At 40.0% G+C, this 26,161-nt stretch overlaps 1 protein-coding gene across 1 annotated transcript; it reads left to right on the top strand.

Moving 5' to 3' along the window:
* The first annotated feature begins 3,721 nt into the window (after positions 1-3,721).
* RBP3 (retinol binding protein 3) lies at positions 3,722-19,457 on the top strand. Its single transcript, XM_005153905.4, has 4 exons — positions 3,722-6,769; positions 13,901-14,091; positions 17,160-17,302; positions 19,125-19,457. The coding sequence occupies exons 1-4, from the start codon at positions 3,722-3,724 to the stop codon at positions 19,451-19,453; spliced, it is 3,711 nt and encodes a 1,236-aa protein (XP_005153962.4). The 3' UTR covers positions 19,454-19,457.
* Positions 19,458-26,161: the final 6,704 nt, after the last annotated feature.

Genomic DNA, 26,161 nt, shown 5'->3' with positions numbered 1-26,161 from the left:
CAGATCAGTTTGGTGGCAGCTGTACGTGATGCCTGGCCTCTAAACAAAGGGATGTTTGTACATCCTCTGCCATGGATGACAGCAGTTCTCACTGTTTCAGATACTAACCTCAGGATAGGAGGGCTCTTGATGCCGTATTTGATATACACTATTTATTTTGGGCTAACTCTGGTGCACCAAGCTGAACACACATGTAAATCTATCAGAAATGTAGGATCTAGTAGATACAGACTATATAATACAAATGCATAATATACCAATTCTCAAAAGACTGTACGTCAGTTTCCCTTTAAAAAACAAAAAAATACTGGCCAAAATTCAAAACTATGTTCCTGAATCAGTTCAGGTTGGATCTCTGCAATGCATTTTCCTGAAGCTCTCCTGAATCTTCTGCTTACCCACAATATGGCAGTTCATCGGTTCAGCAGAGTTGGTCTGTGCGAGCTTATCACATCTGTGAGCTGGGACCTCCACCTGCTCCTGGCTGAAATTAGAAAGGTTTCAAAATGGGAATATACATTTCCTACCCTTTCCTAGTCTTTCGATAAAAGTATAATTTTTCTTCTTGTTTTTTTTTTTTGTTTGTTTTTGGTTTTGTTTTTTACCTTTTCTCTTTCTTGGTCACTGTAAAAAAGAAAGGAAAGGAAAGGGAAAGAAAGGGAAGAGAAGTGAAGGGGAGAGAAGAAAATAAAAATCCATCACATTTTGGATTTAAATATTTTTTATTACAAATGTAATCATTAAAGAACTCACTTGAAGTGAAAATTTCCAACAGCTACAGTTTTAATCTATACATGTTGGACAGAGCCTTGGGTGGCATGGTTTAGTGTGGTGTGTCCCTGCCCATGGCAGGGGGGTTGGAACTAGGTGATCTTAAGGTCCTTTCCAATCCTATCCTATGGTTCTGTGTTTGTAGAGAATAAGAACTGAAAAACTGAGGCACAGAAACTGAACATTACTAGTTTTGACATGAGAATTATAAAGGAATAGAAGGGTGCTATTATTCATTATTTGCATTATGAAGGGGCCCAGAAAGCCCACTCAGGCACAAGTTTTCCTTTGTACCAGACCGTACAAGAGCAGAATAGAAAAGACAGTCCTAGAGCATACCTATGCAATCCAGTAATACCTGTCACAGGCAGCCATGAAGTAGCACTGATCTAGACTTATGCATCTATAAAATACAGTGAAGGTTTGTCTAGAAATACTTACCAGAATCCTGGAAGCATTAAACGTTTCATTAGCTTAGTCCTGTGCTTGAGCTAATAAACCCTGCCTCCCAGTATTTAGGAGCCACATATCACCTTTACATTAATTGTAATTCATACATGTAATTTAAGTATGCCTGTATTAGAGAGCTCTACTAAAGCCAAAAGTAGCTTATTTCCAAATTTCACCTTCATCCTCTTGGCATTTCTGCCAGTGCAAAAACTGCTCTTGCTGCCACCTTCAGATGAGCCTCCTGCTACTGCAGCTTATCAGTGTCCAAATGGTCTATATGGAGAACGATGAGATCAGCCACAGATGAGAACCATGGAGAACGGGAACAAGATCTATAAAGCAAAAAACATATAGCAAAACATTTAATCTCGCTCTTGTGGAAACTATTTAGCATGCGATCTGAATGATGCAGACCATGCATGCAGACTAGTCTGGGGCAGATAAAAGAAAATACATCTTCTCACAGTGTGTGTGAAGTTCATACCCACAGGAAGTCAGAAAATGAAATACTTGTGGACGAATTTTAAAGGAACATAAATTTTTATGAGTTATAAAAGCTAGAGCTAGGCCTCAGCTATTGAGTTTAGCTCAAAACTAAAATCAAAATAGGAATTTGACTTGGGTTACATAGAAATTAGAAATGATGGTACAGTCACTTTTTGGATTTAGGTACTCAGAGTTCAATGAACAGACTTGCATTAAACAATATGTTTGATAAAAATTTAAACTATATGTATCAAGAAATGAGTAAGTAAATAGTCATTCTCCAAAGTGTGAGGAATCCATACCACACAGGGAAAGATCGTTACTTTCCAAAACCATCTGTAAAGAATTACCAAGGTAGTAGTGAGTGATGTATGTCATATTGAATTCAAAGCAAGAGAAATAGATCACCGAACAGATCCAGCATGAAAAAATACTGGTTTCCACTGTAGTAGCTTTTTAAGCCATGCATTTGTGCAGTTCTGGTGTCCTCAACATAAAGAGGACATGGAACTGTTGGAACAAGTCCAGAGGAGAGCCACAAGGATGATCGGGGGACTGGAGCACCTCCTATATGAAGTTGCGGCTGTTCAGCCTGGAGAAGGCTGCGTGGAGACCTCATAGCAGCCTTCCAGTATCTGAAGGGGGGGCTATAGGGATGCTGGAGAAGGACTCTTCATTAGGGACTGTAGTGATAGGACAAGGGGTTATGGGTTAAAACTTGAACAGGGGAAGTTTAGATTGGATATAAGGAGGAAGTTCTTTACTGTGAGGGTGGTGAGGCATTGTAATGCTTCACACATGACACTTACACAAGACAGCAACAGTGCACCCAGCCAGGATAGACCATCTTTAGACTTTTCCTTCCACATGTATTCATATGTAGGAATAAGTGACATTTTGAAAACAATACAAAAACATGCTCCTCCCAGATTCCCTAGTCTATTCTTGCAGCTACCTCCAGCAGGCAGAATAACTGGGGTGGCAGCTCATTTCAGACTTAGAGCCAAAAATCTGTTCTTGTGTATCTTTGGTGTGTCATACTGGAGCTCTGAATGTTGACAACTCACATGGGTACAGCCTGCAGCTTCATCCTGCATATTCTGATCCTCTTTCAAACTCTTAATACAATAGGGTCTTGAATACATTGTGAGCAGAAGAAAACAATCCCCCACATTCTATTTTGGTGTGTTGAGCCTGAAGTCTATTGGCTGGATGCTGTCATCAGACATGACCATATGTTACTCAATGGCATTACAAGTAAATCCTAATTGAGTGCAAATTATGAAGATTAAAGTCACCTCAGATTTAGCTGTATTATGTTGAGGCAAATGTATTTCAAAGTCCTGTTTAAAATGCTGGCAATTCTCAGCACAGAAATTAACAAGCTGTCATTACCTTGAATTTTATAAGCTGTTTTAAATGTCTGGAGTTCCTTGTTTGGAGCTCTTAATCATAAAATGCAAGAACAGTCCTTTGCAGTTCAGACTGACAAACACCAAAGACAATATATTGTCAACAACTTTTGAAAAAAAATTTGAATATTGGTACAACTAAGTCACTGAGGAATCTCCTGGTATAAGCTTTCCATAAATAATGGTAAAAGACTGGATGACTGGTGTTCTAATTGTGGTTGAAATCCAAGATTTGCATTTAAGAAATCCACTGTCAGGATAAGCCAGGACATTTATAACAGTCAATGTAGTACCTTTTGGAAATAATTAACTGATGAAGAAAGATTATCCTTGATGATTGAAGTTTATTATTGTTTCATAAGAGAGCGGTGAAGTAGTAAGGAGCTAGCTGAACTATTGGTGCACTTCAGATGATGCACTCCATTTTAATGAGATTAAAGGTTTAATGCGGTTAAAAGGTTTTTATCTGTTCAGTGCGCCTGGATTCAACACAGGGATTTCAGCATGATCCACGAACAGAGAGTCATTGGAGAGTTACATTCATCTTGATCAGTAAGAGCTTCTGACTTCTTTTCTTCATTTCTATTCCATTCAAAGACAAAATGATCCGGACACATTTCTTCCTGTATTCAGCAGTGATCATATTCAGCATACCTGCTGAGGAAATCTTTCAGCCAACTCTAGTGCTGGACATGGCTAAAGTCCTTTTGGATAACTACTGCTATCCTGAAAACCTAGTGGGCATGCAAGAAGCCATTGAGCAAGCAATCAAAAGTGGGGAGATCCTGGACATATCAGATCCAAAAATGCTGGCCAGCGTCTTGACAGCTGGTGTGCAGGGTGCTCTGAATGACCCAAGACTGGTGATTTCCTATGAGCCATCACCACATGCAGATCCCAGTCAAGAAGCTGAAGCTTCCCCCACTCGTGAGCAACTGCTTAGTCTTATTGAACATGTGGTCATGTATGACAAGCTAAAGGGCAATGTTGGATACCTGAGGATTGATTATATCATAGGACAGGAAGTTGTGCAGAAAGTTGGAGCTTTTCTGGTGGACAAGGTGTGGAAGACACTGATGGATACATCTGCCTTGGTGATAGATCTTCGTCACAGCACTGGGGGACAGATTTCTGGCCTCCCCTTCATCATTTCATACTTGCATGAAGCAGACAAGATGCTGCATGTTGAGACTGTATACAATCGGCCCTCCAACACCACCACAGAGATATGGACACTTCCAAAGGTGTTGGGAGAGAGGTACAGCAAAGACAAGGATGTCATTGTTTTGATCAGCCACCACACCACAGGAGTGGCTGAAGATGTGGCTTACATTCTCAAGAACATGAACAGGGCTATCACTGTTGGGGAGAAGACAGCTGGGGGCTCACTGGACATCCAGAAGCTGCGTATTGGCCCCTCCAGTTTCTACATAATGGTTCCTGTGTCACGATCTGTGAGCCCCCTGAGTAGGGGTGGACAGAGCTGGGAGGTGAGTGGGGTGATGCCATGTGTGGCTACTGAGGCAGAGCAAGCCTTGCAGAAATCCCTGGACATCCTGGCAGTACGCAGAGCAGTGCCTGGCACCCTCAGCCATCTCACAAACATACTAAACAACTATTACAGCTTAGTGGACCGAGTGCCAGCACTGCTGCAGCACCTTAGCACCTCTGACTTCTCTTCTGTGCAGTCAGCAGAGGACCTGGCCACCAAGCTCAACTCTGAGCTGCAGACCTTATCTGAAGACCCCCGCCTGTTGGTCCGAGTCTTGATGCCAGGTGAAGCTGCTGTCCCCCCTGCTGAGAAGCCAATTGCACTGGCAACCAACTTACCTGACAATGAGCAACTGCTGCATGCCTTAGTGGATACTGTCTTCAAGGTGTCAGTCTTGCCAGGCAATGTTGGCTACATGCGCTTTGATGAGTTTGCAGATGCCTCTGTGCTTGCTAAGCTGGGACCTTACATTGTCCACAAAGTGTGGGAGCCCCTCCAGAATACAGAAAACTTGATCATGGACCTACGTTACAACCCTGGGGGCCCTTCCTCCTCTGCTGTGCCTGTGTTACTCTCCTATTTCCAAGATCCAGCTGCTGGCCCTGTCCATTTCTTCACAACATATGACAGGCGCACCAACCACACACAGGAGCACAACAGTCAGGCAGAACTTCTGGGCCAGCCCTATGGGGCTCAGCGTGGCATCTACCTGCTCACCAGCCGCCACACTGCTACAGCTGCTGAGGAGTTTGCTTACCTCATGCAGTCCCTGGGCCGTGCCACACTGATTGGTGAGATCACAGCAGGAAGCCTCTCACACACCCGTACCTTCCCTCTTCTGCAGCCTGAGCAGGGAATAACCTGTGGTCTGACTATCACAGTTCCTGTCATTACCTTCATTGACAACCATGGTGAAAGCTGGATGGGTGGAGGAGTTGTGCCTGATGCCATAGTGTTGGCTGAGGATGCCCTGGAGAAGGCTGTAGAGGTGCTAACTTTCCACAAGAATATGGGAGTACTTTTGGAAAGTGCCGGACAACTCCTAGAGGCTCACTATGCCATCCCAGAAGTGGCTGGTAAGGCCAGTGCTATGCTGAGCACTAAACAAGCCCAAGGAGGTTATCGATCAGCTGTAGATTTTGAGACATTGGCTTCCCAGCTTACCAGTGACTTGCAGGAGGCCTCAGGGGACCATCGGCTCCATGTCTTCCACAGCCATGTGGAGCCAACACCAGAAGAACAGCTTCCCAGCATGAGTCCCAGCCCTGAAGAGCTGAGCTACATCATTGAGGCGCTCTTCAAAATTGAGGTATTGCCAGGCAACCTCGGCTACCTTCGCTTTGATATGATGGCTGAGGCAGAAACAGTGAAGGCCATTGGGCCCCAGCTGTTGCAAATGGTGTGGAACAAGCTGGTGAACACAGATGCCATGATTATTGACATGAGGTACAACACAGGTGGTTATTCCACTGCCATTCCAATACTTTGTTCCTACTTCTTTGAGTCTGAGCCTCAGCAACACCTCTACACCATCTTCGATCGTAGTACCTCCCGCAGCACAGAGGTATGGACTCTCCCACAAGTCACAGGCAAGAGGTATGGCTCTCTCAAGGACATCTACATCCTAACAAGCCATATGAGTGGGTCAGCAGCTGAAGCTTTCACTCGCTCTATGAAGGATCTATACCGGGCCACAGTTATTGGTGAGCCCACAGTAGGTGGTTCTCTCTCAGTGGGCATTTATCGTGTTGGTAACAGTTCCCTATATGCCTCCATCCCCAGCCAAGTAGTGCTCAGCCCAGTCACTGGCAAAGTATGGAGTGTGTCTGGGGTGGAGCCACATATCACCGTCCAAGCCAATGAAGCCATATCTGTAGCTCAGCAAATTGCCAACCTGCGTGCCCAGATGCCACAGATATTGCAAACCGTAGGCAAGCTTGTAGCAGATAATTATGCCTTTGTGAACGCTGGGGCTGTTATAGCATTAAACCTCACCAAGAACATGAGCAAAGACAGCTATAGAATGATTAATACAGAAGAGGAGCTGGCCAGGAAGGTGACTGCCAACTTGCAAGCGCTTTCTGATGATGAGCACCTGAAATTACTCTACATCCCTCAACATGCCAAGGACAGCATTCCAGGGATCATGCCAAAACAGGTACAGTTCTCTTGAATCCAGCTATGCTGATGCCAGGTAAAATGGAAGCGCTGAGTCAGACATCTTGTTTCTAGGCCATATCATAAACCCACCATGATTTACCTGCACCCAGCAGAAAAGCCAGTGACTGAGTGGATTTTGGAGGAAAGTCAGAGGAGTAACTTGTGGTAGTAGATGATAGTTCTGAATGCATGCATTTTAGGAACAACATTCAAGCTATGAATTTCTTTCAGTTGCCATCTGCACAAGCAAATATGCCGGGCTTCATGGTTAGAGGGAAGATATCTCATTGTTTTTGTAATCCTGTCTCTTTCAGTACTATGGCTTTTCAAGCTATAACAAATTAATGCAGAGTCCCACTGGTTACAAACCAAGCTTGTAATTTAAGAAAAATTTGGTTGGACCAGGTACATGCATAGACCACAAAACATTGAGCCACATACTTTTCAATGGATTTTTCTATATAAAATTGCTGTACCTGACTTGTATTACACAAGAATAACAAGCAGCCCCTTTGGTAGTGATAGTGGAAAGTTTTTCTGATTCTCAGTCTCAGCATCAGACAGCTTCCCAGTGACCTAGAAATACTTTAGGAGAAGTATCTGTGTGGAAGTTATGTGATCCAGGGAGAAACTGATTTTTAATAACCTGCTTTTGCCCATGTCGTGTGGTTTGCATAACAGTCTATGCTTTGTTCTGAGCCTGGGTATTTATGCACTGGTCTGCCTTGGCAGTCTTTCTTGTCCATTGTTGTGCTGGTGAGAGCTCCCAGGAGCACTTGCTAAAATCCCATCTTCAAATTAAAGGAGGGTTAGGATAACCTGATCCCTTTCTTGGATGGAGTTAGCTTCTTTCTGGCTACTGCTCTAGTATTTCTATCAGAGATGTCTTTTCTCTAGGGATTTATAAAATTGGTTTTTGAAGAGAATGCATTTGTCTTTGCAATGAACCAGAGTGTACCAAGTGTCAGGTAACTTAAATGTTTTCCAGGGAAGGAAATCTGTGGGCTTCCAACCTCTGAAGTTCTTGGTATGCATGATTTAAAGTGAGCATGACCTTTGTGGTGTTATCTCCAACATTAAGTTCAAGGGCAAAGTCTAAACATTGCCAGGGGAAGGCATGTTTTTCAAGTTTGTTAACCAAGAGATGCTGGCCCCATTTTTGCCTCTAAGCTTAAATTGAAATAATTAATTAAATGGTTTTTCTATTTCATCATTCTTTTTCCTGCCTACATTTCTCAGGTGTATAAAGCTTCACTCTAAGAATGTTTTTGACAGAGGTCCCTGCTAAATTATTACCAACATATCAATAGTGATATATCATAATTTCTTCCCATTTTACAGTGTAGGCCAATCTTGCAAATTAGTCACTGCTTTCACTGAAAGGCTGTTAATGGATATTGTAGGCCGTTTCAAACCTTTATTCAGACCTTGAATATTGAGAACAGAATATGCAGGACAAATATCTTATTTGTCAAATGATGTGAAATTCTGATCCTAATAGAGCTAGTGAGAAAAAGCTACTAGACTAATTAATGCCTATGTTTACCTCAGGTCTTTGTTAAGCAAAATTATTGGAAGATATTGGGAATACATCTGTAAGAAAGAGATCACATCAGTGTACATGAAAATCAGGACAAATGTGAGATTTCTTCAAGGGGAAATAATGTACAAATAGCAGAGGAGAAGCATGGGTCTCTTATGAGGCTAAAACAGTTTCCAAAGACCTATGCATTCCATCCAGTGCTTGAGGAAATGGAGAGATAGAGAGACAAGAGAGAGGTGTTAAAATGTCTTAAGGTGAAAGAGAGTGAGTGAACAAAGACACCAAAGTTACTGAAGTAAAGGCTTTTTCTTTTGATAGAGGTAAAAGAAAATTCATCTATCCCACATATTTACCACTGGGCAGCAAAAGTATCTTCATTTCCTGCCTTGCTTTTACATGGCCAAGAGGGATGCTTTCTGTGGAATATTTCAGGAATACCCCCTACCAATAATCCAGAGAGCAAATGCTGTAAGATTACATGGAAGCTTACATGATGGCACTAATTGCATTTGGTTTTTTGGTTGTTTTTTTTTACAGTCCTATAATGGACAAGGTGGCTTTTTTAATCTGTATCACATTTATTCTTCCAACACCTAAAAGCTAGTTTTTCTCTTGTGCTACCTACCTTCCAAGCCACCCTTTCCCTTGACAGTGGGATTTTCTTGATAATGACCTTGACAGTGAAGCAGATCCAACACAATTAAATGAAAGTGATGATGAATAACTGCAAGAAGGATGAGATGGGACATAGCAGACAGGCAAGTGAAATGTATGCAGACCTTTGCATCTGCTACACTGGAATAGTTGCTGAAGCATAATATGGGTAGTGAATATGTCTCCTTTATGATAGCAGCAAGGTCAATGCTAGCCGGAGTTGTCTGCCACATGACTGCCATTTCCAAAGTCAGATTTCCCAGAGGCAAATATTTTATATATTGTTTGTGATTTAGAAAATAGCATTTTGCCTATAAGGCAAAACTCTGTAAACTTGCTGATGTGCAGTTCAATAATTCATATTTCTTATTCCTCTGTTTGCCTCTCTCCAGTCATACCTTACTTCCCATACTGAAACATTTGTGTTCATGAGTATCTGAGTAATGTTGGCTACATATAGAACTGCTGCCTGATTTTAGCAAATGTGGTTATGTTATGTTAATTTTAAGTGACAATACTCTCCCTGAATGATTCTTTTGACTCCTTGACAATGTCCAAATACTTTGCTTGCAGTCTTCACAGTTAAAAAAATTTGTATTAATATTTTAGATAAGTTCTAAATTATGATCAGAGTAAAAGATGAAAATTATTCCTTTATAAAGATAAATTGTTCCTCCATTTGGAGTCTTTTTCTCAGATAAATAATAAGTATCTATAGCAGAGTATTGTACTTGCTAAAGGAGAAAATAGTTACAGATGTTTCACCAGAAAGTAGCATAGTTTGATTATATCCCTTCATAAATGAGTGAAATCAAAATTTCTACACCTGTTGCTAACAGGTGGAACAAAATTGTTGTGGGCCCATACAATGCTGATATATATCAACATAACCACAGTAAAGTCAGTGGAACTGTACAAGTGCATGAAAACCGAAAAGATGTCTCATGTTTAACTGTCATTGACTCTTCACCTTTTTCAATTCAAGTTCATAATAGTTCAGTGGCTTGCAATGAGTATGTGTATTGTCAGAGAAGGCTTACACACCTCTTTCTAGTGCCATCCTTTGCAGGGTGAAAGTATAGCTCTCACACTGCCCTGTACTCCCTCAGTGGAGGCTGAAAGCCTTGAATAACCTCTTTTAATCCTTCCCAGAGCACTGTCCCAGAGGGTTTCAGCTTTTGCTTGTGGTAACCTCCCCCCCCAGTCCTGGCTGTCTTGGTACAATGGAGGGCAGGATTAGAATTCAGAGCTATAGTTCTGGAAAAAAACTGGAGAAATGATCTCTGAAAAGAAGGATGAGGTTAAATAAGAACACATGCAGGGTTCTCACACAGTTTCTAGGGTGATAGTAATTGACTGCTTAGCTCTGAGAGGAAAATAGCTTGTTTGTGGCGAGCTGTGTTAAAAAAAGTATATGGGTACTTCAGAGTTCATAAGCTGAACACGTTAATAGAATCAAGTTGTTGCAGTAAAAAATAATAATCCTCAAACTGGAATGGATAAGGAGGAATATAATCACTAAAATATGTGAAGTCTTAGGCTACACTCAGCTCTAAAGAAAATTCAGCTAGAGTATATAATGTGCAGTCTTGGGCAATGCTTTTCTGGAAAGATGTTCCTCAAGTGAGGAGACAACAGAAAAGGGGAGTAAAGAGAAGGCTGAATAAGAGTAATCTTGAAAAAGTTTAAGAGTTTTGAGTTGTTTTGTTCCAGAAAGAAGAAAACTGAGAGAAGACATTAAAATGCTCCTCAGATATGTAACAGGCTATTTCAAACATGAAGAGAATAATCTGTTCCCTTATCCATGGTAAATAGGCCAAGAAGTAATGCATTTAAACTATGGAAAGTAGTGAACTTAGACTGTTTACACTAGATGTTAAAAACATCTTTGTAATAGTAGGACTGGTGACGCACTAGACTGAATTGCCCAGAAATCACCCAGTGATACGGGTGTTTTTAAGAGCAGTTGAGAGTTGGCTGTCAGGGATATAGCTGACCCTGCTCAGTCCTTGAGCTGGGAGACCTACAAGGACGGACAGTTCCATTCCAGCCTGTGCAGAACCCAAATGCTATTCCAAGAAAGAAAGGCACAACCCCGCCACTCAGTCCCCAAGATTTCGTGGTTCTTAAACCAATCTCAGGATTTGCAATGGCACAAGGATGTTGGCTGATAACACTTTAACAGCTGACATCATTAGCAACCTTAATGCAAATCAGGGTTATGTTGCAGTGCTCAGCACAAAACTAGGTATGAAAATACAGTCTCTATCTAAATAGATTGAACAAGTTAAGGGAGAGGTGAAAGGGAAGAAAAGAGCTAAGAGATAGACAGTTGGAAAAGTAGTTTGCCTATGGTTGGGGTTTGTGTCAGTAGCAGATTCAGGGATGAAACTCCATGCATGAGTCCTAAGGCAACATTCTAGGTCCTATTTTGTGTCACATCTCTTATTCCGGTTAGGCCACTCACCTGTGGAAGGAGACTGCAGAACAGGGCTAGAGGCCCTATATAGTTAACAAAAACCAGTTCTTCCTTAAGTGATGTTAGCTTGGAGATACTTTAGTCTAGCCACATTGCTTATAGTATTCTTACCAAGGCACCTGAGGACTTTTATTTAACATCAAGTAATTTGTATGTAAACATTGCTTGACTGAACAGCACGATCTTACTTTCAGCTGCATCCTGTCCCAGCTTGTCCTTGGCCAGCGAGCAGCCTTGCCTTCCAAAGAAAAGTGCACTACTGCTCTCTGAAGCTAGACTTACTTCCTTTAGTACTGGCAGCACATGGCCTATGTGCCAGTGTCATGAAACTGCAGTTTTTCAGAATAGTAACTCTTTACTGTCAGTCCAGCCTACTCACCTCTTTTGCTTAAAAATTAGGAGGCTTTCCCCACTGCCCCAACATTACATTTTCATAACTTCTGGTCCTAAAGCCTTTAGAATTGATAGATTTCCATACCTTCCCTCCAACCATGAAGATGAAGAGTTTCTTTGAGATCCTTGTATATTAATTTTACACCATGAGTCCCAAGTCTTTAAAAACAACCTGCCCATCTTGAAATCTGTAATGAATTTTCAAAAATTAGCAGCATTGCTAACAAGTACTAAAGTCCTCAGTGAACATGGGATGCAGCACAGTAAAAGAACAAGTTGGAAAAGAAATCACCAGACAAAGAGGTTATTCTTAATCAACATGCTAATGGGTATGCATCTAGCAATTATTGTTGGAGACAGAACTAACAAATGTGTGTTCAGTTAAAATATCATTAGTAAATGGCTGAAAGTAACACATCAGTTTTATTTATAGATGTTACCAATGAGTGATGATTTTTTTTTCTCCTGGAGGGACCAGTACCTCTGAACTAGATATAAGCTCTGTCAGAACAATGCAACACATGCTGGGTATATTCTTCAAAACTGATTTGTTAATCAAAGTACAGTGGGCAGATCAAGTAGCATTGCTGTCACTGGGAAGTGGATTGGAAATGACAAACTCAGTAGTGCTGGACTGATATGTTTACAGTCCAGATATAACGGTTGTTTCCACAAGGTACAGTGAGAAAGAAGCGCACAGAAAAGGACTCAGTAAAGTTTGCTCTTAGCATCAGGTCAACTACTGGCCAATAGGTCTTTTAAATTAATGTTTGAAATTTAGGCATACAGAAGGTACTGAATCATGAAGAATCTCAGGGCAGCTAGAAGTGTGATTTGGTGGATAATTTTCCCCCAGGTAAAGGTAAAGTGCTTGAGCTATGTCAAATACAGCTGCATTCACACACTTGGGAAACCCTGTTTCTTCTGTGGCAGACCTGCTTTTGACAGGAACACATTCCCAGGCCTGAGCACTACGTGTAAGGCAGCAGATTGCCTAACTCCTCTACAGCTGCAGAAATGCCTTCAAAATTCTAGGGTATGTTGCAGACTGGGATAACACCTTTTAGCACATGGCTCACTGCTGACTCTTGTTCTTTGGGATGTAAGAGTATGGGTTGTCTGGGGCTGAGTTATGGCAGAGGGCAATTGATTAAAAAAACAAGTATAAAATCGTTTTCACAGCCACCCTGAGGAGAAAAGGCCAAACTGCTGAAGGTCACATAAGTCATATATATCCTAAAGCCTTTCCTTCTTAAGCTGAAGGAGAGTTTTCAGACACATGTATGCAAAACAGAAGTTTGGCAATACGAGCAGGCTAAGTCCCGATACACGCAGGGGTTACTAGGATAACTTTATTAGTTGGCTACACATCGCTACTAAAAATGTCTGCTGTTTAATAACATAAGCTAAACAAAATTAAACTAATCACAGACTAACACGTGAGACTCCAAGCACATGGCCACCATAAGAGAGATTTAACACATGTCTACCTCCTGAGTATCCTAGCACATGCCTAACACATCAGGTTTCTCACTGTTAGAGGCACTGGCTAATCAAAAGGGGCTGGGGCCAACCTCACCTGTAGCCAGCAGCTGTTTGTCAGCTGAGGCTAATCAAGAGATTATAAAAGTCCTTATGGAGAGGGAAGCCTTATTTAGGAAGAACTGCTAAAGGAAAAAAGTGGGCTTGGGTAGCAGGCTTGGGATAGTGGCCTATGCTGCAGGCTGGGGGATGGTTCTTGTAGCCTTCTCAGCTTGCTTGATCTAAGGAAATTCCTGTATTTTTGAAAAATAAACTGAGCCCTGACAAATAGATGCCTGGTCCAGGTTCTGGGCATGTTATTGATGCACCCTATGCTGGGCAAGCAATGCAGCAGCCAATGTTAACTTCTGTTTAATATGCAAAAGTCTGAATATCATTTATTATGTTCCTTTAACATGGTCATATTCCTCACATATATCCCACCTGAACTAAACTTGACCCACATCACTATTTTTAAATCTTGTGCCAAGCTACCAGTGCCAGCAAGTGATTTGTTTTGTTTTCCCAAACTCTTTCAGATCCCTTCCCCAGAAGTATTTGAAGATCTGATTAAATTTTCATTCCACACAAATGTATTTGAAAACAACATCGGCTATCTGAGATTTGATATGTTTGGAGACTGTGAACTTCTAACCCAGGTGTCCGACCTACTGGTAGAGCATGTTTGGAAGAAAATTGTTCACACAGATGCATTAATCATAGACATGAGGTAAACCTTTGAATGGCAAATAACCAAAACTCTTTCCAAACAATATTTTATTTGTAATAGTGAATTAGCTTTACATGGCTTACTGTCTTGTTTACAGGCTAAAATTGCTGGGATTAAATGAGAAAAGGAAAACAGCCAAGGAAAACAGTAACAGTCTGGAAGGATATCTCAAGACAAATTGTACCATCATTTGAGATGTTTAGAACTAAATAGAAAAATTTAGGAAATATGTTGCAGAACACAATCCTGGATGTCACAAATGTTTTCTTTCTCTAATTTCTTCCTAATCAAACCCAGGATGTGCCTTATATTAGTTATATATATAAAATATCTATGTATGTGGCTTAAATAATCTTTCACTGCAGGCAGTGGTCAAGTGATTGAACAGTCAAAAAAACAGGCCATGAGTAAGGCTGTGTTACAACATCTAGTTTGCCATATCTGCAATGCTAAATTATCCTGGGTAATCAGCCCTATACAGAATGACCCTTATGCACAGAGGCAAAGTTGACATAAAGGTACTGTAGCACTCCTAGACGATACTGCTGCAGGATACAGCTTCATAGACCTCTTAGCAGCCTTCCAGTACCTGAAGGGAGCCTACAGGGATGCTGGGGAGGGACTATTCATTAGGGACTGTAGTGATAGGACAAGGGCTAATGGGTTGAAACTTAAACAGCAGAGGTTTAGACTGGATATAAGGAAGAAATTCTTTACTGTGAGGGTGGTGAGGTACTGGAATGGGTTGCCCAGGGAGGTTGTGAATGCTCCATCCCTGGCAGTGTTCAAGACCAGGTTGGATGAAGCCTTGGGTGATATGGTTTAGTGTGAGGTGTCCCTGCCCATGGCAGGGGGGGTGGAACTAGATGATCTTGAGGTCCTTTCCAATCCTAACTATTCTATGCTTCTATGATTCTATATGCCTGCTCTCAGATAAAGATTCTGTTGGACACTCCAGTGTGTCAACAATGCTCCAAATCTTGTGAACCAGAAGATGAGAACCATTTGCTCAGCTATAAAAGCAGATGAATATCACAAATACACATTTCCATACAACATTTAGGTAAATAACTCCCTTGTTTTGGTCCAGACCTGATGTTTGTGAGCCCAGAACATCACCATTATCAACTAAAGAAGGCCTTTGTAAGATTTCATTTTTAATGCTAGAACCATTAATGTTCAATGCCACCATGGGGCTTTTGATATTTGGTAGTCTTCTTAATATTCTTCTGGGATTTGCAGCATATGCAGGAAAAGATAAGCATGGCAATGAGAGCAGAGAGAAATACCTTATTGAGAAGAGGAGGCAGGACAGCAACCAACAAAACACACCCATAACTGAATTCAAATTCGTCAAAGGCACCACCATCTTCCAATAGACTTGAGATAGGACTGGTACTACTTGCTCTTGCACCAGTTTTCTCCCAGGCTAAAACTTGCATCAGGACCAGGGGTAATGAAACAGCAAAGATGAAATCATGTCCCAGGTACCAACTGTTATCACTATAGTTCTTTTCTTGGGTTACTTTGATTTTGGTTTGGGTTTTTTTGGATTTTTTTATATTTAATGTATTTCTATTCCTTTGAGTGTACACAAAAGACCCAGTCTCTGAAGGCATATAAAAAAGAACTCCAAACATTTTACCTTCTGAAATTCTCCCTAAACCATCTTCTGATTTTAAGGCAAGAATGATAATTTCAATTTTGCATGGATTAGCCATAACAAATAATGTTTCTCATCTTACAAGTTTTCCTCCCTGGAACAGCTATGCCACTCAGGAACTTCAGTTTTTTAACTTTCACAGCACTGAGAAGAGACACTGGTAAACTAAACAGCTTCCTTTATGTCACACAAGAAGTCTGTAATGAAGTTAAACTAAACCTTTAGCAACTGCTCAGTCATTATTACCGATTAAAGTTTCTGTAGTTTCACTCTCTACAAGAGACTCCCAAGAAGAGCTCTCCAGCATTGCTCTAGCTGCCTGCCACTCACTTCAGCTATGATGATAGCTGTGGGAAATGGTTCTGCTGGATCTAGCTGCCTCCTGAGCTGTGCAGGAGCAGCAGTGGGACCTTGTGACACCATACTGCTATCTGGGATACACTGAAAAGGCTTATTTCAGTTCTAGCCAGTCACAGTGTGAATCCAGCATACAGCTCCCAAATACTGCAGAATGCTTCACTCGTTTGGACAGAGGCTTTCTGGGTATTCTCATCATTTTATGGGGTGAAAAAAACTTAGTTACAGACTGGACTGAGCAAAACACAATTTCTAGCAGGTTTTTGGAGGAATTTCTGCATCAGGCACTGAATATCACCTATAGGAAAGCACTACATCTATCTCCTACTAGTAGTGATCAAAGTACAAACATCTCCAGCGCTGTATATGCTGTAGTAGTAGTGAAAAGGGACAGACAAAAAAATACTTTGATATTATATTCTTTGTATTCATAGCAGGGATTCTCCAATGACAGTTAGGTTCCTCAGTGAATTTAATCTTCAGAGACTGGTACGAAATTAAGCTGCAACCAAAGTATGCAAACATGACTGTCCTAAATGAAGCAGCTAACATAGTCTTTACGCACAAAAAGAAATTGCGTGATATTATAGGGTGCCAAACACCAAGTATTCCCATTGTGTACAGCAGGAAATAAGAACACAACATTCCACAAACATGTTTCTTAAATTGGGTTTAGGCATTTACTCCTGCTGCATATGTCAGTAACAGCATGGTTTATTCAGAGTAGAAGAATAACAAGAATCTGATGTTTCTCTGCAGATTCAGAGTCTTTGCTTACTTTCTGAATTTTTTTCCAAGTTGAATCAAGAAAAAAAAGAGACTATTCAGTTTTATGTTTGCTTTTGAAGTCAGTTGTGGGCAATTACAGTCCAAGACTCTTAGACGGGATTTTGTTTCTCTGATAAATATACACATGCTGATAGGGGAGAATGAATGTAAGTGTAAAAAGTTATAGCCGTAACATGTTAAGGAACAATACTTGGAAGGGAGATTTACTGTCTGCCTCAAATTTTCAATTGTTTCCTTAATATTTTTAATTTCTGAAAAGGTACAATGTTGGAGGGTCCACCACTCCCATAGCAATCCTGTGCTCGTACTTCTTTGATGAAGGACATAAAATTCTCTTGGACAAAGTTTACGACAGACCCACTGACTCTGTAAAGGAAATATGGACTGAGCCACAGCTGAAAGGTAAAATGTCAATTTCTTTTTAGAGTAGCTTTTCATTTCAGCTGTCCCTCCTTGGGTATTTTAAAGTCAGCCATTACAAACCATAACTCATTTGGTGAAAGCACATGACCACTATTAATTCAAGCTGTGCAGAGAATATGAATATAAAACCAAAAATGTGCATTTCAGCCATGTTCCCCAATGCCGTCTACAAATAACAGTTTATTGCTCCTAGGAATGGGGTATGTTAAGCACAGAGGTTTGTAAACTGGTTCCCAGAAGTTTAGCTGAATATTGCATATACTGGTTGTGACTTGTTGCTCTTAGAAGTTGCCAAAATTAAAAATAAAACCTGTGTTGCCTAGACCTCTCGTAATATTTCTTCCAATACTCACAGTTTTATATGTATCCCTTCACTTTCTACCTGTGTAATTCATAATTTCAGTAGATGAAAACACCCACAATAGCCCAGTTTGCTCACAGAATGCTGGAGAGAAAGAAAACCACTAAATTTTATTCACCTATGAGTGAGTTTAGATTATTTGGCAATGTATCACACACACCCCTCTACACACACACCCTGGCTGCTGGTTGTGGAAATTGAAAGGATGCTGTAACATGCAGAAATGGAGCTCTTGAGTACTCATAGAGTGCAGCTAGAGTGCTAAGAAGCCTTAAACATTAGTGTTAATTCTTTTTCCCTTTTAAAGCTAAGACAGCAACAAAAAAAAAAATGGTGCCACAATGGTGTCTGCAATTATTGGCAATGTTTAAACTTTGTCACAGGCTGCAGGGTCCATCTATTTTCCCAGGCAGTCAGAGGTGGGCTGAGGGATACGATGCTGGGACACACATTCCAGTTCCCATCAAAGAGAACAGGCAGACTCATATTAACTTCAAAGGAGTTGGATCAGATCCTGTATTATATACACATATCTACTGTGAAAAAGGTCTTCAAATGGATATTTCATCTATAGTGAAATGTGAAGAGCAAAGATGATGTGGAAATTAATTACCATGCTATAGGCCCCTCTCTGACAGTTTAGTATAAGAATTATATGTCATACTGCAACTCACTTAAAGGATTACTTTTTTAGAGCAGTTTAGAGTAGTTTTCAAGCTATTAGGTCCCAGTTATGATGCTTTGGCCACTTTTTCAAATGAACTAAACCTCAAAAACTATCTAGGCTGTTCCAATATATTGAAAATGGGTGCAAAACACCTCCTACTCCTGTCAGCTGTTTTATGTAAGAAAATGAGATAACTTGGCTCAGATCCTAATACGGGGTATTTGTTGAAGGGACTGGGACAAAGGCCATGCAACAGCTTCCATTTATAGACTATAAAGAGCCTGCGGGAAACCACTATAATTATAATTTCATAAAATGCCGCCTGTATAGTTTTCAGGCCAGCTCTCTGACAGCCATGTTCCTAGAGCAGGGATGAAACTGAAGATGCTGCTGGCTCAGCTTTGAGTATTTCTGCTGAAGGAGCGGAAAATGTTGCTTTCCTCACCCACTTATAGCAGTCCTATGATGAGATCTAGAGCTCCTGTATAAGTCAAAGCCACAGAAGAGCCAGCAGTAGTAACCATGAGCTGGCCTCCCAGCTGCTGAATCTTATAACCAGAAATGTAGAATGAGAGCGCCACATAGGACAATAGTCTTTACAGTATAGAGGCTGGGCTAGTGTAAAAAGTGTTTTAATACCATCATAGATACAAAGTATATTTCCAAACTTCTTTGGTAATAAGAGGTAGGAAATTTAGACTTTTCTTGCTCCATTATGCAAATAAATCTCTGAAAATGGTTGCATTTCTCATTATTTTTGTCTTATCTGGCAGGAGAGAGGTATGGTTCCCAGAAGGGACTAATAATCCTTACCAGTGCTGTGACAGCTGGGGCTGCTGAAGAGTTTGTATACATAATGAAGAGACTGGGCAGAGCTCTCGTCATTGGGGAACAGACCAGCGGTGGCTGCCATTCCCCACAGACATATCAAGTAAATGATACCAACTTCTACGTCATCATCCCCACCTCCAGATCAGTCACCTCTGCAGAGAACACTTCTTGGGAAGGGAAAGGGGTACTTCCTCACATGAAAACACCAGCTGAAACAGCACTCATTAAAGCAAAGGAGATGCTCAGTGCTCACCTGCACAGCTCTAGATAATCCAGTGAGGGAACATGCCCCTAGTTCTTAGGCAAAGTATGATACGCACACACCCCCAAATATAAACCCTAGAAAGAAGCAGCAGCTTCATTTCAATCTCTATGGTCAGTGATTGGTTCCCTGTACACAGCTCAAAGTGACTCTTTCAACACACTGACTTTCTTACCCCATTCTGTGGAACCCAGCCCTTTCTAGGCATGATTGAGATAGTTGGATAATGCACTAGGTTTTACTGATTCGTTTTCTGGTCATATATAAATTTTCATTGTTGCAGTGTCTGTTTTTTAAATTTAGCTCCAACTCACTGAAGGCATGTGAGCCATCTCAAAGCATTTTTGCGAATATAGTAAAGGCACCTCTCCTCCTTGGAAATTGTGTACAATTCCTATTTATACGTGTTAAAGAAGAATTAACATTAGTTGGCAGAGTCTGTTTTCCAAACTGGAACAGCTAAATTAATCTCTTCACCATTTTATCATCCAGATGTACCAAAAATAGCCACTGTATTTCAAAGTTGCCCAGACTCCTGGTATTTCTATGTACGTGGCTGCTTCTCCCCTAGTGTCTGGCAAAGGGAGGGGGAATGAGCAAGAGAAAGGCAAAACATTGATTTTTCACCTAGTGCCCAGATCAACAGACTCATGAAAAAGAATCATATTTTTTTTACTTAAGGCTAAAAGCAGATTGCTGTATGTCCTGCCACAAAGACAGAAAGAAAGCAGAGAAATATCCTTCTCACTCTGCTAGCATACTACTTATTAGGGAGTGGTGTATTCCAGAGCAGCTAACAGAATACTGACATGAGCTTAATTAACAACATTAGTTATCCTTCTTACAATTCTTATCTAAATATCTGTCTTTAATTATTTAATAAATAAATAAATCATAATTATTTAGCAATACATGTAACTCTAATCTAGATCTCAAAATTTCTCATCTCTGTAAAATTCCAGCTGTAAAGTAATTAAGTTAGGAAAATATTCCCCAAAAATTTAGTCACTTCAAGTCTGAGTAGCTACACATTGATGTTTGCTTGGTCATTTGTAATTTATTGCAGAGTTGGATTTTTTTTATAAATTATGTTTGAACATCTGACTGCAAAGAATCTCTTTCACTATTTACAGGAAAATAATTTAAACAAAATAAACTTTCAGTTTTTTTACTGCTTGTTTGTCTTATCAGCTACACTCAGTGAGATCACTAACCTGGACTCTTTTGAGCCAGTTTTGTGTTCTGATTTGTATGCACTAGCTAGTTTTTGAACTTCTCAGTGTTGTGGAAAATATTTCAATTACTAAAACTCATAGAGACTTTTGTATAAAGTGGTATATGTATGAAGTATGTTAAAGATTCTTAATATGGAAAAGACTGGAGTAGTCAATAAATGATTAAACAACATTAATGTATTTCTTCTACTGCCTTTTAAGCCTCTTTAATATCTAAATGGTCCAGATAGACTGCTTTGTTTTCCTAAATACAATCAGTTGTGCTGTCATATACAAACAATAGTAGTTGTTAAAGCCAACATTTAAAAACTTTATCCATTCATTCAAGGACCAAAAGCTATATTATATGGGCACAAATAGCAAATAATTTCTTCTGTCAGTAATAAGGTAAGTACTTATGAACAGTAACTATGTCCAGAAATTGGATCCAGTTGAGAAAACAAAAAATCAAGATGCATTTGCTGGTGAGTTCATTTGAAATCAGTAGTGCTGTTAGTCCACTGAAGTGATCAATTTCACTGGAAAATTGATGTGCAACCTTGATGAAGTTTATTAATCAGCAAAGTATTATGTATTATTCCATAGATAATCTATTAGCAATTTGATTCTGTCTTCAGAAACTGCTATGTCATATTTTTTCCCATCTCAATGAGATTAGAACCTGGATACACTTTAGTGTAAATTCTGTGTGACTGTACTTTTTGCTCAAGGTAGGACCATGTCTTGTTTGAAGACACTGAAAAGACCAGATTGTTCATCTCAGAGTGGAGAGCTAACAAGCAGTATAGATAAGCTACACCCTATCCTATCTCATTTTAATACAGTGAAGTTGAAAGGAGGTAAATTCAGAACTGACAAAAAGGAAATTCATGTAAAGGCAGAGCCCACAGGACTTACTGAGGGAAGTGGCACTGAAGCTAGTGAGGCTGTACTATTTAGAGGTACCAAACACCTCTAGGATATCTGCAGCTATGATAGGTAACAGAAGTTTCCCTGAAACCTAAACCTGCCCTTTCTGAACTAAAGCAGATCTCTATCATCTGTGTGGTCAAGAACTTCCTTTTTCTCTGACAGCTGCTTTTTGCATGGATCTTCCCTCTTCTTCTATACTGTAAAGGAGGACATAGAACCTGAGGTGTATGTCCCACTTTGTATTCCTGTCCCCCAGGTTTGGTTCCATCTGGTATTTTTTAAGTTTCTAGTGACCACTATAACTTTGAGCTCAACCTAAACCATGACCACACACACAGTGTGATCAACAGACCTCACAAAACTACAGGCAGTAATTGCACAGAAAATTACACTGAAAGTTTCAAACATCACAAAACTATGAATGAAAATTAATTATGGAAAATCCATGGTTTGTGGTTTAAATGATAAAGTTAGAGAGTAGTTTTCTCAGAGAGGGACAATTTCAGAAATGCCTTTCCACAACATGAAATACACTGAAACTGCCACCCTTCTCTATTCTGGTTCCAGAGCTGATATGGACATTCAACAATTTATAGCACCGTTTCCTTACCATCCCACTTAGAACTGCTTCCTGAAGTTTAATCCTAATCATGTTCCTTTCAGAAGAAGGAAGAAAGGATTTGGTGTGTCAGGCCTCTTAACAGTATGATCTTTCTCCTTTTAGTGTTCACAGAATTCTAACCAAGAAATAGCAGCAAGATTATTCTCTTTTTTTTTTTGCTACAAAATGATGCATTCTTTCTGTCTGGAGGGTACTTCTAGTGTAGCCTTCTCTGATCATACCAAAAAAGCTGCCTTAGTCTAGTGACTTTCAAACTGTACTGTACCCCAATAGGAGCCCACGCACTGCATCAATTAGTGAAAAATTAGCCCCCCAAACAAGTAAATAAATATTCTTCAAAAGCATATTTGAGTGCCCTTTCAATGGCTGCCCTGTCTCCAGCTTCATTGAAGAAAGTTCAGGATTCAGTGAGTGAACAAATATCCTACTCTGGCATTCCCTATCAGTAAACTCACAACCCACTGCAGAAACCTTCCTGAACGGCTAAGTTTGACAGCATTGTGTTTACTGATCCAGAAAGAGATGTCACGAGAGGCAGAGTTTGATCAAATGACACAGGCGGTTTATAGCAAAGAGGAGAACCAGCCAGCTGACTTCAAATTGTCTCCTATTTTTTATTCCAAGCATTTTTGCTTATAGAAAAGACACAGATCCCAGCTGTAAAACCACTGTATTGCACTGAGACAGAATGCAGTCCTTCATGAATTCCTTAAGCCCTTTCATTTCTTCAAGAACCCCCTGCCTTACTGGAGCACCTTTCCTCCAGCAGGATTTCCTTTCATCTGCACCAATTTAAATGTTCAGACTTCTAGACATAAGGGGAAAAAAGCTTCCAGCATGACTCAGTTATGAGAAGTTTGTTTTTCTTTGTCTCGTTAGGCTTCCTTCTGCCTCTGCAATAGTTGGGTCGCTCAGCTTTAGTATGAGTATTTTCATTTGAAGAAATAAAATTTGCAAAAATTTTGGATAAGCCCCTGGTTTATGTAACCCAGCTTAGATGAGACACTCAGTTAAACTTCAGACACATAAAAGCCATTTTCTCTGCCTGAACAAGGGGCTTTACACAAGGGCTTGTTTTATACATCATGAATCAAGTTCTCATTCTGTTGGTAACTATGCTGCTTTGCTCTGATGTCAGCAACGAAATGTTCTATTGGTCAGCTGTGTGTGTAAACAAGTCTTAGTTCACAAAACACTTTAGTCGAGTATAAGAAGCAATTTATTCACCATTTTTTAAGCCACTGGCCTCCTACAAAGGAGCAAGAGCAATATTGTACACATTTGCCTGCAGTATAATTTTATGTTGCAAGAGGCAAATCCCCAGTCTTTACATGGTATGACTAAACTGCACTGCTCCTGCAGCTGGAGGCGGGGAGGACAGTACCAGAAATAAAGTTGATTAAAACCTCTCCTCTTCACTTTTGCGTTCTGAATCAGCTTTGACACTTTTCGTAACTGGTTCTCTTGCCTTTCTGTGCACAGAAGGTGTTTATACATTGCTTGTCATTACAATATATAAGTTGCTGTGGCTGAGATATGTCCACTAAAAAACTGGAAAAGAATTCTTACCTTTTATTTTTTCCCAGAGAAAACTACTTCACAAGATAAAGGAAGGCTGTATCTCTCTATAGTCTTGCTGCTTGCTTACACTTCATACCATAAGCAGAATGAAGAAGTCTGATTTACTGGTGAGACTTTTAAGGATGTAGATCTAACACACCATTGGAGGATGTTTTGAGATTCAGCAGTGGGTGACTCTCTACATTTTCTCAAGATCACATACACCAACGCAAAATCAGTGAAAACATGTAAGCAGTTAGATTTGGTAGTGCTTTGTTCTCATCTAGATGATACGGTGGGTATAGCACACTGGAAAAACACGCCTCTGGAGCAAGGTAATGTTGAAGTGATGTGCCAGCATAATACTGGGGAGCATTACACAGCTGGTCTTGTCTTTTTCCAGAAGAAATCTGAAGCTAAGTTTCTAACTGTAAAACTATTAAGAAAATATGGCATCTTTCAGTCAGTACAGAAGAGAACACTTTGCAGCAATGGTACCAAGAAATCTGTAGTCTTATTTATACTGGGCCAGGCTGATCTTAATGTAATTAATGTAAATCAGGAGTATCAACATGGAATTATTCTGGATTTGCACTGGAATAAATGAGATCACAATCTGGCCTAAACTACTAATGGGAACTATAACTCTACCCGCATATGAATGCAGTTATACCATGGAGTCCTTCATTAGACTTTATGGACACTGACTTCACAGTAAACTGGCTGGCACCCAGATAAAACCAGATGGAGTGAAACTGGGCCTATTAAACATTGCCATAAATATATTCCTTACACAGTTAATGTTATTGGACAGAAAATGGAGATGGAAAGATTAGAAGGAAACCACATCATGCCCTACTCAATGCAAGGTTGTTCCCTTCACTCCATGTTTCAAAGCTTTTGTTCATTTGTTTTTTAATGACTCCAGTGAAAGAGCTTCCACCACTGACCTTGGAAAACTGTGTTACAGTCCAACCAGACCTCCAGTCTCAATTTATGTCTTCTGAACTCAAAGGCATAATCTGACAGTTTATTCATTTTATGTTGGGAAAATAAAGCTGGGGTGCACAGCCTGTGGTTGGCCTGCAATAAGTAAAATGTTTATGTCAATAGGAAACATCCACATATAAATGTTCAACAGCAATATATTGGGAAAAAAATATAGTCTCCTGACTTAGAGAAATCTCCCAAGAGATGACAATAAGTAACATGTTGACCCCAACTGACAATCTAAGACTCTCAGTGTTGGTCTTATATCACTCAGATATATATCTGCAGATACTTGTGTTATCACCCTAGGCATCATTATGGGAACTCAAAGAGAAATTCTGTCTACTGTGCTGTAGACAAACACTGGACTATATCACCAGTATGATGGAAATAATGAGCATATTGCAAAGTCATTTATTCATATTTTGTGAAGGACATTCTTCACACTGATAGCAGAACAAAGCCTATAATCCACAACTAAGGTGTGTAGATTCTATCTATCAGTAGTTAATAGCAACTTAAATACCCTAGTTGTTTTCTTCAGCATATCAAAAACCTGAAAACCACAAGCCGAACTCTACCCCCATCAGATCTGTACACCTGCTAAAGTCACACAGATCTTGCAAGCACACATCAGGGCAGAATGTTGATTTGATTTTATAAAAGATATTTCAAAAGTGGCAGAGCCTAGAACAGAACTCAGATATTCTGATTTACAAGACCCAACTTCTTTGGCAGTCGATTGTTCAGCTGTTGACAATCACGTATATCAGATAGAGTCATAACTTCAAGTCCCATCCAAGGTGACAGTGAGATAACAGGTTTTTACTTAGGCTCACAAATCTGGTAAGAGAGCTGATTCAGCTACCATGAAGGAGCAAGTGTCCACCAAAGTTGCAAGAAACAGCATCTTCTTTCTTTTAGCATATAAGCTTTGATAGTGCTTAAATAGTCCTCATTCAAAGAGATGGTTGTTACTTGTGTATTTACATTGTACTGCACCAACACAAGCAAATGAAATACCAAGAAAGAAAACCATTTGCAAAACAATAATTTTGTCCCCAACTCCTTGCAAATTAATAAGGCATGCGCATTGATTTCACTATTTTATTTCCTCAAAAATAGATTGACAACGGCTAGGCTGAGATTTCAAAACTTGCAACCCATTCAGACTCTTGTAAACATTTTACTTTTTTTCTTTTTTGCAAAGCATCTATTATAAATTACTGTAAACAGTGATTTTCTGCAGGAAATTAAAAAGTAAACTAAAAAAGAATTAAAAAAAATTTTAATTAAAATTATTAATTAAAAGAATTTTAAAAATTAAAAGGTAAAAAGTAAACTCAAAAGGAAATGGATACAAGTGTACTGTGCTTCCCTTCTTTACCCAACCTGCCC

The sequence above is a fragment of the Melopsittacus undulatus genome, chromosome 4 (assembly GCF_012275295.1).
Source record: "Melopsittacus undulatus isolate bMelUnd1 chromosome 4, bMelUnd1.mat.Z, whole genome shotgun sequence".
Lineage (NCBI taxonomy): Eukaryota > Metazoa > Chordata > Aves > Psittaciformes > Psittaculidae > Melopsittacus > Melopsittacus undulatus.
This window is presented reverse-complemented; position numbering and strand designations above follow the sequence as displayed.

What these genes read in the sequence shown, in the direction of transcription:
- RBP3 (XM_005153905.4), top strand. Translation starts at nt 3,722, where the DNA reads ATGATCCGGACACATTTCTTCCTGTATTCAGCAGTGATCATATTCAGC. An exon ending in GCATTAATCATAGACATGAG is followed by an intron (nt 14,092 to 17,159) that starts GTAAACCTTTGA and finishes ATTTCTGAAAAG; the next exon opens with GTACAATGTTGGAGGGTCCA. An exon ending in GACTGAGCCACAGCTGAAAG is followed by an intron (nt 17,303 to 19,124) that starts GTAAAATGTCAA and finishes CTTATCTGGCAG; the next exon opens with GAGAGAGGTATGGTTCCCAG.